The sequence below is a fragment of the Malaya genurostris genome, chromosome 2 (genome assembly GCF_030247185.1).
Source record: "Malaya genurostris strain Urasoe2022 chromosome 2, Malgen_1.1, whole genome shotgun sequence".
Lineage (NCBI taxonomy): Eukaryota > Metazoa > Arthropoda > Insecta > Diptera > Culicidae > Malaya > Malaya genurostris.
The window spans coordinates 29,845,710-29,860,947 of record NC_080571.1 but is presented as its reverse complement, the minus strand read 5'-3'; the positions used below and the strand labels follow the sequence as shown (position 1 = coordinate 29,860,947).

The 15,238-nt window shown below is 36.3% G+C and overlaps 1 protein-coding gene across 7 annotated transcripts in view; it reads right to left on the bottom strand.

The window, feature by feature from the left end:
- The window catches only part of LOC131427084 (extracellular sulfatase SULF-1 homolog), a 159,030-nt gene that overhangs the window by 33,486 nt on the left and 110,306 nt on the right, over positions 1–15,238 (bottom strand). For all 7 annotated transcript variants that reach the window (XM_058590002.1, XM_058590003.1, XM_058589999.1 and 4 more), the window contains one exon: positions 6,030–7,613. In XM_058590002.1, coding sequence (XP_058445985.1) covers positions 6,030–6,985 — 956 coding nt within the window. In that variant the 5' untranslated portion in view covers positions 6,986–7,613. The remainder of the gene's footprint in view (positions 1–6,029; positions 7,614–15,238) is intronic.

Sequence of the window (15,238 nt, the reverse complement as noted above, 5' to 3'; positions counted from 1 at the left end):
ATCACATGTTACTAACGAATTGACGTTTGATTGATGGTTTTTTAGAATCAAGGTAATATTGGGTATAATTTTAATTTTTCTCGGTTCGATTTTTATATTCCTATAAATCTTTGAGCTTATTTTTTCAAAAAAACACCCGTGCCCGTTTGATTTCTTAGAATGTCTTCTTGGGCACCAATTCTGAACAATTATTAGTTTCCGAATTGTGATTTCAAGCAAGAACGGAACAATTCTAAGAAAACCTGACCTAACTAACCAAAAGTTCCTAAAAAATCAGAATGAAAGACACTAATAAAATTAACATAGAATGTTTGCTACTATAAAAAATTGAAAAAAATTATTGCAAAAACAAAAAGTGATAGGTTTAATTTGTGTTTTTCTAAAAATTGTTCTAATATTTATTAAAAAAAATCACATTTTGCGGTGTATGAAATGTCTAATTGATTTTCTACGAATTTTTATAGAACACCATTTACGAAGAGGGTCATGAAAAACCCGCATTCGCCTTTCTCGGAAGAAAGGTAACAGAATTTTTGAAAAAAATGACTTTCGAACACAGCCTCAAAGACCCACAGTGCTATTGTACCATTCGACTCAGCTCGACGAAATGATTGTGAGTGCACATTTCAAAGGTTTTTTCACCGCTCAATTTTCTCGGAGATGTCAGCACCGATTTCAACAAGCTTAGAGGCTCGTTTGAAAGCAACTATTAAACCATTGTTCAAGTTCAAAGATAAAATTGATGCCACCTCTAGTTTTGAAGATATAATGGTAGAGATAACGTAACCAATGTTTTTTACCAATCAATTTTCTCAGAGATGGCTGAGCCGAATTCAAAAAATCCAGGCTCATTTTAAAGCTTCCATTGAAGATCAAATGGCTATTATTTTCGGTTCCGGAGATACAATGGTATAAGTGGCGTAACCGACAAAATGCGTTGTTTTTTACTACTGAATTTTCTCAGAGATAGCTAAACCGATTTTAACAAGCTAAAACTCGTTTGAAAGTAACTATTGAGAAATCGATTAGGCTCGAAAATCCAATAGTTGTCACTTCCGGTTAAGGAAATATAATGATATAAGTGACGTGACCGACTAACCATCCATTTGGCATCGGCTGAAATTTCTCGAAAATGACTCAACAAATTTTTTTGTTCAAGCAATTTGAAAGCTAACAATGTTGATTAAATTTGAAAGGGTTAAGGCTAACATTTCCGGTTCGAGAGACGTAATGTTATATGTGACGTAACCGAAAAATCTTAGTATCTTTCAACGCGCTGAAGTTTCTCGGAAATGAAAGAATCGATTTCGAAAGACTTAAACTCATTTGAAAGTAATGATAAGGTTATTTGATAAGCTTACAATACTAATGACCGAAGATAGAGTCTTATAAATATTTCAATGATACTATTTGTATGGCAAAAGCAAGGCATAATCACACCACTATGTGGATTAGGAAGGGTTTAAGAGTCATAGTTGAGTCGAGTCGGTCTCTCTATCCAAGACAAATTTATTGATTTGCTATACTGACGACTAGCAACATATTGAAAATCAGTTAAAAATAAGCTGTCGGTGCAGTGTTATTCTAAAATAACTTAACTTTCCATAACATAAAAATAAATAGAAGGAGTTCTCAAGCACCAGTAAGCACTAATAATGGCTGAAAAATAGCCTATTATGAACACAGAAAATGATTATAGCTCTATATCTGCAATATAAAAGCTCAACTGTTATAAATCAATCAGAATCCAGCTTTCTGAATGCGCGCTAGCCATAAATAAACATGATCTATAAGTATATTTTTCCAAAGTCGGCCTGAATTCTGCGATTGTTTGTTGTCATAATGCGAGCGCAACATCGTCAGCAAGTCTCGAACACACAATAGGCGTAGTGTTTGAATGGCGCGTTTGATTTATCATAGCGGTTGTCTGCGCTCCTGTTACTTCTGCGCACGTTATTCAAGCTGAATGGCATGGCAATATTTTCTAATCAGCTGCATGCCATGCTTTGTTATTGTTTGTATTATCATTACAGCTATTTTAAATAACATCGCAATAATGATGTAGTGCCGAATAAATTTCAAATACATCACCATTATTGATCCACTTATTAACCACCCTATGCACACTGAACATTTTCAGAAAGGTTCAGTTTTTGTTCATTGGCGAATTTATTCATCATGTATTCTGCAAAGGGCTGAGATACAACTATGAAAATTATTTCCCAAAAATCTTCTGTTCGAGAATCATATCAGATATGTTCAATGTGCGAATCTTTTTCTTAAATTCACAACTGTTTTTTTTTGCCTCTACCCTGTAACTATCCCTGTAATCTACAGATCAACAGCTCCATTATATTTCTCAAACTTTTTTTTTAGTTTCTGTTTCTTATTACGGTAGGTGCTAAGGCTCCTAGATCAACGACCCCCCCCCCCCCCCCCTCCCGCTTCCCCCTGAGTATGTGACTGTCGGTAACATTTAAAATATTGAAACCGTTGAATCATATGAAACAACATGCAATTTACTGAATACTTTCATATCAAGAACAGAACTAATGATTCCTTCATGGACTGAATAGCACTTGAATAATATTTCATATTCCTTCAAAATTAGATAGAAGTTTTCGTTTCGATAAGATATGTCATCGTACTAATTTTGATCAGTGTATTCCATTTCGAAGTAGAATCATTTCTAATCGTTTCATAGTTTTGACATTTCCAGTAGAGTTAAGTGATTTTCTCGATATGTTAAAATTGGGATTCCAAAACTTGTAACGTATTTCAACACCTATAACTTACAAATAGTAACACATATAGCGCTTCGAAACACACAAAATATACAAAAAAGTAACGGATGTAATGCCTCGTTACGATTGAACCTTTTAAAAATGTAGCACATGCAACGTTTTGTAATACCAAAAAATTACAAAAAAACATGTAACGCTTCGTAACGCCTATGATTAACAAAACAGTAACGCATGTACGGCTTCGTAGCGCTTATAACTTACAAAAAGTAACGCTTTGTAAGGGATCAGGGTCATTTCACCGAAAGCCGTTTCGCCGTAAGCCATTTCGCTGAAAGGGTTATTTCGCCGAATCCTGAAATCGCCTTAATATTGCAGCCGGAATGTATTTAAAATAAAGACAAATGAATGATTATAGCGTTAACGCCCGTTTTGTCGACCTACAATTGTACTTCTTGAATAAAGATTGATTTTTGAACCTCAGAGCGGAGTTCCCATGAAAACATGTTGACTAATAGCTACTAAGCATCAAAGCAATTGCATAGGTATGTGGCAAATGTATGTGGTATTTTCGGTTCACTAAGTGAAAATGAAAAAAAATATCTAATGCGGCTTCGCCACATCGTTTTGGTTCGTGTGCTGTCAGACCTCGCTGCCGCTAGTTCGGACCTAACTAAAGCGAAGAAACTTAGCTCTGAGTAGTTACAGGTTTGTATGCAAGAGACCGCCGCTTCCGACGGCGGTTCGGCGGCCAACTAAGCTGGTGTCGCCACGGCGGCTTTGTGCCGCTGAGCCATCTTAGCTTCGGTTATGTGGCTGCGCCACATCAGTTGTACGAGAGACGTAATAACTTAAAAAATAATAATATGATGTATTCGAAATTACTCTTTTGGCGAAATGTTTTTTTCGGCGAAATGACCTATTCGGCGAAACAACTTTTGGCGAAATGGCATTCGGCGAAACGACTTTCGGCGAAATGGCGTTCGGCGAAAAGACCCGTCCCACTAGAAGTTTTAACTGGAGTAAATCATAAAATATTCAATTTAAAAAAGAAATTAGAGGGTTGTATTCAAGACACGACCGAGCACAATAACATTAAAAATGAAACGTTTCTAGGGTCTTCATACTAAATACAAAAATAAAGATGATAATGATGATGATACACTAAACTTCACTACACTTTAAAGTTACTTGAAAGCTCAATTTTAGATACAAACAACCTAAAGATTTAAACCTAAACAAATGAAACTATTTTATTGTATGATGATAATTTTCGAGAAACGTACAAACTTATTAATTTGATTTGATTTATATCGTTTATTTACCCCCAGTTTTAACCTAATAATGGTCGTTCACTGGGTGGACTTATTAATTTTATAAACAATTAATCGATCCAAGAGAATGTTGCACCAGTAATCTCAGTAATGGTGTAATTTTATTAATCCTTCAAAATCGTCGATAAACTTCGGAAAGTGTCGGTAAATAATATGGCAACAATACGAGGAAGAAAACATGTGAAACAGTCCGCATAAAATATTTAGTTACTTACATTGATTTTCGCTTTGGCATATTAGGAATATACGGAATGGATACGCAACAAAATTCCGAAATTTTTTTTTAACACATGAATAAACATTGTCATAGTTACAACGCGTGTAGCCATCAGACGCTTATTGTTTTGAAGCAAATAATAATTCAACTGAAACGGGTCATTAACTAAATTCTCCGAGGGTTCATATTCAAACGATACATGTAAAATTTGTTCGTATGGGAATGAAGATTTAAGTATGCAAACCGATCCGTTGACAAATTAAAACATTTTTAAGCGTACAATATTGAAGCTTTGGAATCATTTAAATTAGGAAAATCCATTAATAAATCATCGAGGAACAAGCGCTGCAAAATAGATCCGGAAAATCTATCGCCGATAATTCTAAATTGGCCTGATAGTTATCAGAGAACCAAAATAAAATACTCAATTCAAACCAATTTTTCAATGGTATGCAAATGAAATATTCAAATGACGTTATCTTATAAGTTTAAGTTAAATGCTTCCGAATCGATTGGTTGTTGAATTAAATAAATCCATCAACAAATGACTGAGTTATAAGCGTTCAAAATTATGACAGAAAAATGTTACGCGATTAGTTTTGCATATTTTAAACTGACACCCAGCCTCGGGAATAGTTACTGGCTTATTTCTGTAGACTTTAGACTTGACGTAGCCCCACAAAAAATAGTCTAAAGGCGTCAAATCGCATGATCTTGGTGGCCAACTTACCGGTCCATTTCTTGAGATGAATTGTTCTCCGAAGTTTTCCCTCAAAATGGCCATAGAATCGCGAGCTGTGTGGCATGTAGCGCCATCTTGTTGAAACCACATGTCTACCAAGTTCAGTTCTTCCATTTTTGGCAACAAAAAGTTTGTTAGCATCGAACGATAGCGATCGCCATTCACTGTAACGTTGCGTCCAACAGCATCTTTGAAAAAATACGGTCCAATGATTCCACCAGCGTACAAACCACACCAAACAATGCATTTTTCGGGATGCATGGGCAGTTCTTGAACGGCTTCTGGTTGCTCTTCACTCCAAATGCGGCAATTTTGCTTATTTACGTAGCCATTCAACCAGAAATGAGCCTCATCGCTGAACAAAATTTGTCGATAAAAAAGCGGATTTTCCGAATGGACCACCTAAGACGCAGCCGCGGTCAACATTTAAATGAAATTATCTTCAAAAAGTAAATGTCATGTACCAATCTAACGTTTAAAATAAAGAACCGATGAGATTTTGCCAATTTTATGCGTTTTATTGTTTAAAAAAGTTCTCAAGCTCTTAAAAAATCACCCTTTACTTGTTTCATTCACAGTCAAACATCAACTAGGCAAAGAAATATTGTGCAGCCTATATTTATAGATTTCTCTTCATACTAGGCATAACGATACGGTGTTTTTTATGCATGACGCAAAGCCTCCTATGCCGAACAAAAAGTTGACGTCATTTTGTACAACAGGGATTGGTGGATGAAAACATAGGTCGATTCCAACCATTTTTTCAATAGTACGCTATTGAAATACTGAAACGACGTCGTCATACATATTTAAGTTAAAAGTTTCCGAATCGATTGGTTTTTAAATTATAACAATCCATCAACAAATGACCGAGTTATTAACGTTCAAAATTATGACACAAAAAGGTTACGCGACTATTTTTGAAATTTTTAATTGACACCCGGCCCCATATAGTGAAGAGTAAGGCATTTTTAATGCCAAAAACTCCTACTTACTGATGGGTGGTCACATTGAAGAACAAATGGCTGTACTGCGGTGCCGAATCCTCCGGTCCGTGCGGTGCCGGGAAACTCATCGTCAGCAGCACCGGTTTCCGGTGGTTCTGATGTTTACTCTGCCGCAGGAAAGCGATCGAATCGTTCGCAATCAAATCTGGATAGTAATCCTTTCCGTAATCGAACCCGTGCTTAATTTTCTGCCCATTCATGTTGATGCTGTAGTTGTAGTACTTGGAGTTCATGATGAGACCACCCCATTCCCGCCAACCCGGCGGAATGTACGAACCATTGTACTTGTTCAGATACTTGCCAAAGTAACCGGTTCGATAGCCGGCATTCGACAGGTAGGTGGCAAACGAGCGAGTTTCGTGGGTGGTTTGCCAGGTAGTACTGGAGCAGTTGTCATTGTTGGTGAAGACATTGTGGTTATGCACATACATTCCGGTCAGGATGGAGGACCGTGCCGGGCAGCACATCGGAGTGGTCGTGTAAGCATGCCGGAACTCGGCACCACCTTCACGAAGTAATCGCAGCGTCCGGGGCATAAAATTCAGTGATCCCAATTCGACGTCCTGATCGTCAGTCAAAATAAGTATGATGTTCGGCTTACGTTCCCGAGCCTGCCGGATGATGTCGTTGATGGGTGAGTCCTGCGCCAGAATACCCTCCACCACGTCACTCTTCTTGACCCGTCCTCGGCCATCGTGTGGTGCCCGGACTCGCCGATAGGACGATCGTCTCTGGTGACCTTCCCGATAGTGATGACGCCGCCTCGGCTGGTATGGATTTTGGTAGTGACTGTCCATTTGGAAGTCACCGTCGACCGCCAATGACGCAACGGAACCACTTCTGCCTCCACCGGCCGATACTTTGCTCGCACAATAAATTACAACAATAAAACCCGCCAACACTAATCTATATTTAGCACACAGCTTGAGCCAACGAAGCGCCATTGCCGCGTTCTTGCCACGGAGCACCCGGGTTAACCGCACAGATTCTTCTTCTTCTTCTTCTTCTTCGACCTGCCACTTATAAATATCACAGTCACTGGGTGCGAACGAGGCAGCAACGAAGTAAACCACCAAACTCCACCGGTGACCGCCGTTAGTTCGTTAACTTCGCTGGCGGCCCTTCCGCAGCGGAACTCACGAAACTCGCGAAACACTCACCTTCCGGACTTCTTAGGCAGGTTATTATTGAAATATTTCCTCTTCGTTTGCGAACATTTTCCACTTAATTACATTCATAATAATAATCAACTTGATTAATGGCATTATGCGCGCGGAATTAGTCGTCCTCGTCGTTCCGCCGTGGCACGTGGGTTCCGTTTATTGGTGTGTAAAAAACACGAAACGGAACAAAGAACCAGGGCCGGGCAGATGCGATGACCGTTGCGAAACCGAACTAATTTTGTCAATAACTTCCCCGATTCGACGTTTAACGTAAAACCGTCCCTAGTGCTAGCCCCAGGGGCCTCTGAAAGACAATTGATGATTCAGATGTGTTTCCGATCGAGGACCGGCCGCGACTCTCGGGCGAACTCCAAGCTTAGACGTGGTGACGTCTCCCGAAATGATGAAACTGTGGAATGAGAAAATCGATAAAGATTTGAATTAGTTAGTGGAAAGGAACGATTGAGATATCAAATTTCTTTTTTATACCGTAAATATAAGATACTAATATAAGGATTTTAAATTTTATTTTTTATTTATTTAGGAGCCAGGGACAAAACCCGCTGAAGCTGAGATTCTCCTTCTCTAGCAGGCATAAAACCTTCTCATCTTCTCTTCATCTTCTGTCCAAATGATACATAACCTAATCTTAAATGACCCTTTTATTAAGCTACAATGCTAACTAACAACTATTCATATCGACTAATTATCTTAATAAAACAAGTGAGAATAGATTCGGAGAAGACGGTTTCTAATGATGTTACGAAATAATTTGAAATCAAATTCATCAGAGCAAATATTGAATACGCGACACATACTCGAAAACGATCGATGAAAAATTATTCCTTTCGAAAATACACGCTAGTCTTATTTTGGGCTGCCGATGGGGGCTGGGGTCCACTAGGAGATTGATAGTAATTATTAGCTCTCTCCGGCAGGGCTTGCAAATTGAAGCAACGAATATTAACAAAAGGGTTTCACCGACGACACGACCAGACACTCCGAATAAAAACCGGAATAAAATGTGCACTTGAGCAAATCACCACCAGTTACCATAACATTGGATAACCCCTTGGTAATATGATAAAATAAATTCTCGAGCAACACTGTCCTGGTTGCTACAAACTAGTTACCTAGAGACCTCAACAATGCAAATAATAAATAAATTGTTCTTTCGTTAGAAGCAAACCAACAAACCTAACTCAAATAATACTTCAAATTTTAATGTAGTTCTAGGAAAATCTAAAAATTTTAACTATAGTATAGCAGAATCTAACACGCCATATTTATCTTTTTTCCAGACTGATTGATTGTCCTGAGTTGTCCTCTAACTTGAACACTTTTTTCGTCGGTTAACTTGCTTGTACGAAAACTGTTTCTAATAACATTTTCGCTAGAAGTAAAACCCAGGCTTCCCAGCAGTACTGCTCTTCAATGACATCCGCCACGAGATAGCATGAACTGTCTGAGCGCAAAGTCGAAAGCTCAGTCTACAATATGTGTGAAGCATACGCCGAACTGTAATGGCAACAGCGCTCGCATGCCTAAATGAATGCTGTCACTGAGACAGTTTGTACTCGCCAGATTGATGAGAGTATTCTATCCGGAGAGTAGTCAAACAGAACGGGCTGTTTGTATCCTGTTTCTTTATGTTAGCTCATTCGCATGAACTGTTACGGCGACATCCTTTGAAAATCGAAGACATCCTTTGATTTTTAGGGAATTACTGTTACGAAGGGCTGTCGCGGGCCGGCTGTCTCATCAATTTCTCTTGAAGCAATAAACCGGCTGTTTCTGGAGACGTGCTGTGGTTCATAGTGCGCTCGCACTATTTCGATTGCCTCAATGAAACGGGACTAGTACATACGATTGCGTTGTTGGGATTACCTTTGCAGGAAACATTAGGGTTTCATTACACATTACCATTGTGAAATAAAGAAATTGTTTTAGATTTATATATACTGTCGGCGAGGGCAATGAATTTTAATAACTACATTAAAAGATAAGCACTGAGTTTTGTGTAACGGCTCATATATATGAATTTCTAAAATATTCATCCTTAGTGCTTCCTTCTTATTCCTAAAGAAACAGATACACTTCCATTCATTAATAATACTCCGAAAATGTCTTATTCACCCTTATCCTGAATAATGACGTTTGATTTTTGGATCGAATCGTAGCTACTTTTCACAACTATTTAATTATTTAGTGTATTTAACGTTACTCTACCAATTGTCGGCACACTTTGGTACCCGTGCCTCACCGATTTCGTTGAAACTATAGAATATGATACTCTTAACCCAAATAAGATGTTTGGTGCACTTTGAATAGTTTTCGACCATAAAATTGAATGAGCAACTTTTATGTTTATATGTGAACATGTGCTTTCAGATTTTCGATAAAAGTGTTTTAAAAAGAAATATATGATGAAACCATCATTTATCCCAAAAGCATCAAATTTTTTGGTTTACCCCAAACTTTGTTACAAATTTAGTATTCTCAATTGTTCTTTTTCACATAGGAATCAATCAACTAATAGCTTAAATTTATTTAAAATAGCTTAAATTTAGTTGTTCATTTAACATTCACATAGGTTTTGCAGCAGTTGAAGGAATGAGAATATAAAAACGTTGAGTTCTTAATTTGTTACTACCTTTGAAAACCGATCTTCAATAAACCTCTTTTGTTTTCATAAATATCACAAAACTAGAAAAATAGGTTTATAATTTTGTTATATGGAATTCAGTGCCTATTAATATAGCTTCATTGCGGCTGAAATTGACTTTCCCTTTGCTCTCATTGCAAGTTTCTATGTACTCCCCGGACCTTGTAATTGAGCTCTTTTTCGTTGAGATGGTAGATCTTTTAATACCATCTACACAAATACAGGGTCCGCAACCATGAAGTTGATTGGGGGAGCCCTCAGATAAAAAGTAGTTCAACAGATGGTTGTTTATGTGAAGAAAAGTTCAGAAGAAATTTTCAAATCGCAAATCATTTAATTAAAAGCCTTCCATTTAGTTTCATCCATATCCAACTTCTTGTTTCGAAATTAAGAGATGATCAGTACCAAAACTGGGAATTTAAAAATTTAATTTTTGAATTTTAAATAAATGAAAGCCAAATTCGTGTCATATACTTCTGTTTCTCCTAGGATAACTAAAACAATGAGTTTCTTAGGGCCGGAAATGACTGCTACAATATTATTATTATTATTATTATTTTTATTATTATTATTATTAATATTATTATTATTATTATTATTATTATTATTATTATTATTATTATTATTATTATTATTATTATTATTATTATTAGTATTATTAGTATTATTAGTATTATTATTATTATTATTATTATTATTATTATTATTATTATTATTATTATTATTATTATTATTATTATTATTATTATTATTATTATTATTATTATTATTATTATTATTATTATTATTATTATTATTATTATTATTATTATTATTATTATTATTATTATTATTATTATTATTATTATTATTATTATTATTATTATTATTATTATTATTATTATTATTATTATTATTATTATTATTATTATTATTATTATTATTATTATTATTATTATTATTATTATTATTATTATTATGATTATTATTATTATAATTTTTATTATATCTTTTATTTATTCCCGGTTTCAAACTTAATTGTTCACCGGGGATTTACACCTACATTTTTCAGAACATAATTTCTTTTCAGAAAGAAAACTGTTTAATATGTGCAATGAACTCGGCTCTCAGAATGTTTCACTATTTAGTTACAATATTTATAGTTCCAAACGTTTGATTTTTTTTAAATGCAGACACAAGCTACTAAGCCAATTCGATTTTAGAAAATTTTCGACATTATTAGACTTGTAACTGCGGAAGTCGGATCCGAATTAAATTCAATAGTTCGCTTTGCTATTCACGAACAACTTTCCTTTTCCGTGAGAGCCTACTCAAACAGAAAACCAAAAATGTGTACGAGAATTGTAGCAAGCGCATATAAACTGGATGTGCTGTTTGAAATTTCAATGCACCGCATCTTCTTCTGCGTGCGGCTCGTGATTGCAACATCTACATTTCCAAAATTGGATTGAGCGTAAAAGCACATAGAGGAAATGATTGAGATACTTCTAGAAGTTTACATGAAATTGTCCTTTTAACTGTAGATATAAATTTGGGCCTCAGTTACTTTTATAGCAAGTTTTGTGGCAAACAACGACATTAAGTTAAAGAATTCAAAATATACTGAATACAAGCTTCTACTTGATGAAAGATACGCTTTAACCGAGATTCAAATTTTACAATGTAAAGTGACAGTTTCAACGTGTGTAAAAGTCGCGAACTTCTGGTAGCTATGACCAAAATAATGTAATAGTTAATATGCTGTTTCTGGAAATAAGATAATTCTATGCATAACAGGAAGAAAATGATTCAGCAGATTATCAGCACAACCTTATATCATATAAGTAACCGTACAGTACCGATATGTATTTTGGAATATATTCCAGGGTAATAGAAACACTATACTATTCATATATAGAAGAGAACTTGATATGTCTGGAAAGCTTGAGACCACATTACTCAAGAAAGACATTATTACATAACTTGGGGAATTAAAACTTTTTTTTTCTAAATAAAACAAAATAAACATTCGAATCTGTTATGGGCAACCATGCTGCATTCCACGCTTGGAAACATATTTTTTGGAAGAACCGGAATTTTCCATTCAGTTTTTGCATTCAAAGCTTTGTTGTACGGTACCTGAAAATAAGATGTTTCTAAATGATTTTTGCCTTGCAAATTCCGACTCCAAAATTTACACTCAAGGTTTTTATTCGATTGGTGGTTCAATGTATAACGAACTTAACGAGCCAGGTTTTGTATGTTTCAGTCCTGACTTGAAAGGATTCTTAGTGTCCGTAGTATTGCAGCACTGGCCATGCAAAAGTCCCGTAGACTTACAAGTCGACTGCAAAGCTAACACTAACGAGTATCGAATATGGAATCTTTGATTTGAATATATCTTTCGCTACCAACATTTATTTACCGTTAACATATAAATCTAAAATCTGATTCAATTGGCTTATACACTCGTATAAGGAACGATCGCGTCTTTACTACCCTGAAGGAAGAGATAAAGAGGATGAAAATAATGCTCCACGCACATCAGTACGCGCATACACTATGAATGTTACAGCCCACAAACCGACCGCAAACTGCCTGAAAGGAGCACGCCGAACTGTCTCAGCTATTGAAATATATTGCTCTTTAATTAATCGATCGATCGATTCATAGAAGATCGACCAAAATATAAAAATTAACTTTCATTAAAACCAAAGTCCGTTCTTCAATCCGTTTCGTATTAGTAGTTTCGTATATTATTAATTATCAATTATATTGTTATCAATGCCCTAACAACGGTGATTGCTATGTGCAATGATCAACCGTTGCGCAAAGCAATCACCAAAGGCAAAACTAAAAACCCCCATGTTGCCTCGAATCGTCATATCAAACCTAGAGAAATATATTCGACCGCACCGGCTACTGTCGCAGACCTGGTCAAGGGAGAGTAATATTTTGCTCTCGACAGAAACAACGCAGTGACTGATACCCGAAGTTAACTGTTGCAATAGCGAGAACTTCATGCTTCTTCGGCTGTCGTGGACCACGACAAAATGTCTTGAGATGGAATGAACTGTCGAACGAAGTGAATGACGGCAACGTTGGCTGTACAGAACTATTTGTCTAAGGGCTGTCGTGATGAAACCTATCACAAGGCTGTCATGGAAAGAGTAGCATGACATCCTCAATAATAATGTCGCGCGGCGGTACATTTGGGAAGCCTGGTAAAACCAAACCCACTTGGGGTTGGATCTGAGTTTTGACTTCAAGCGAAAACGACCAAATTATTAAGAATCTTCGAGTATTTTGCCCTTTTTAGCAGTCAGCGGGCGGTAAAGTAAGGAGCAACTCATGAATTGTAAATTAATTTAAATCACATTGCTTATGATTTTTATCTATAATTTTCAGATGATAAGATCTAATTCGGTAAAATACACACTACATCACTTTGTAAAACGACGGCACGTCCTCGTTTACACTCGGCGGTAGAACCGTAGATATGATATTCTTGACTCGACTACCGCGATGGTAGATGAATTGAAATTCATCAGAAATGTCCATGGTCCCTACAGAAATTAAGTCTCAGTAATAAGCAGCTTGGCAATTCGGTCCACGATTGTCCGTAGCCGTTTCGTTTTCTTGAGTAGGTTTCAGGTTGACCGTAGTCTAAAAAATTGTCAAACAGAAAATTACTCAATACTTCCACACAAAGACTGCTAATTCTGAGTTCTTCACGTCGAAAACAAAATAATCATTCCGACATAAGAACAAATTATAAGATTTATCTTTCGCCTTTTTCATATAAAAAGGATATTTTTAATTATTTACTCTTTCTTCTATCGCTCTACTCACATAATTGCTTTGCTTTATTTACATTTTTCAATAGAAAAGAAAACGTAACCAAGGCTGTATTATCCAAAAATAAACAATTTACCAATCTGGGTTGCTAGTTTTAGACATTTTCATGGGATTTTAGTTTTGACATTACAAGTTACTGAGGGGTAGTTAAATTTACGATAAAGTTTTAATAAACGAGTGGCAGGTAGTGTCGTCTGTTTCACCATCTGTGCTATTCACACACATTCGTATGTCAGGTAGAATTCATAGCGCAACCCAAGCAAGGAGAGCTGCTTCGTTCGTTCATCAGTTCATAAATATGCCCGCTTGCTGAGACCTATGCTTCATGAGGTTAGCATTTGATGAATGGTTCTCATATTGTAGATGCCTATGAGGAAACTAGATTCATAACTTTTAGTTCCGATGAATATTAATTTAAACAACATTGCTTTTAGTGTTTCTAGGATATATACACAATGTGTAAACTGCCAAGAAACAAATTGATCGTTTTGAAAATGGGCTCAAATGCAAAATTTCTGCTATAAAATGTTTAAAGTATGTGTGAAATGTGATCAAATTTGGTCTTGGAATGCGAACATTATGTTAAAAATGATTCCTATAAACCTACACTTTAAAAATAAATCGTAAACATTGCCTATATGACTTTGCTTTGCGTCTTGTAGCACGCCGTGAAGCAAGGTTTTCTTTTTCGTACAATACTAACGAGAGCGAACCCTTCATTTCATTACAATGCCATAGATTGCTTAGTTCATGTGTTAACTGAGACTGAGAGCACAGGCAATTTATTATAGGCAAGGGATTATTTGATTATTTGATCTGCTCAGTAGCATATACTCTCACGCATCCAGTTTCTCTCTAATATAGGTCTCTTATTCAGCTATGTCAAGCATAGTGTTCACAGCAGATGTTTTTTGTTGCTTCGTTCGTTTGAGGATTCACAAAACAAGCCCTGCTCTCCGGACAATACTAGCCTAGATGCCGTGTGGAATCCGACGGAAAACAACTGTTTAGAATACGAGGTCTGTTCAAAAAGTTCCCGGAATTTTTTAATTGCGCGCGTCTGGAGAGTCCGGTGGTCAAATTTTTTTTTTATTGTGTTGGTACATATGTCCCTAATGTATGGTGAAATTTTCAGCTGTATTCATTGTTTACATTCTGTCTTGTAGCGGCTGGTGTAGACGTGTTTTTTTGAGCTCGGCGATTTTTGTTAGTTTAAACAATGGAAGAATTGAAGAATTTGTATTAAATTTTGCGTGAAAAATGAAATAAAGTGTAACCAAGTGTGCGAAATGTTACAGAGAGCCTACGGTGAGTCTGCTATGAAAAAAAAAACAAGTGTTTACGAGTGGTATAAGCGTTTCCAAGATGGCCGCGAAGACGTTGAAGACGACGAACGCTCCGGTCGACCCAGCACGTCAATAATCGATGAAAATGTGGGAAAAGTGGAAAAAATGATTATGGATGATCGCCGAATCACTGTTAGATGAGTTGCTGATGAAGTTGGCATATCAGTTGGCTCATGCCATCATATT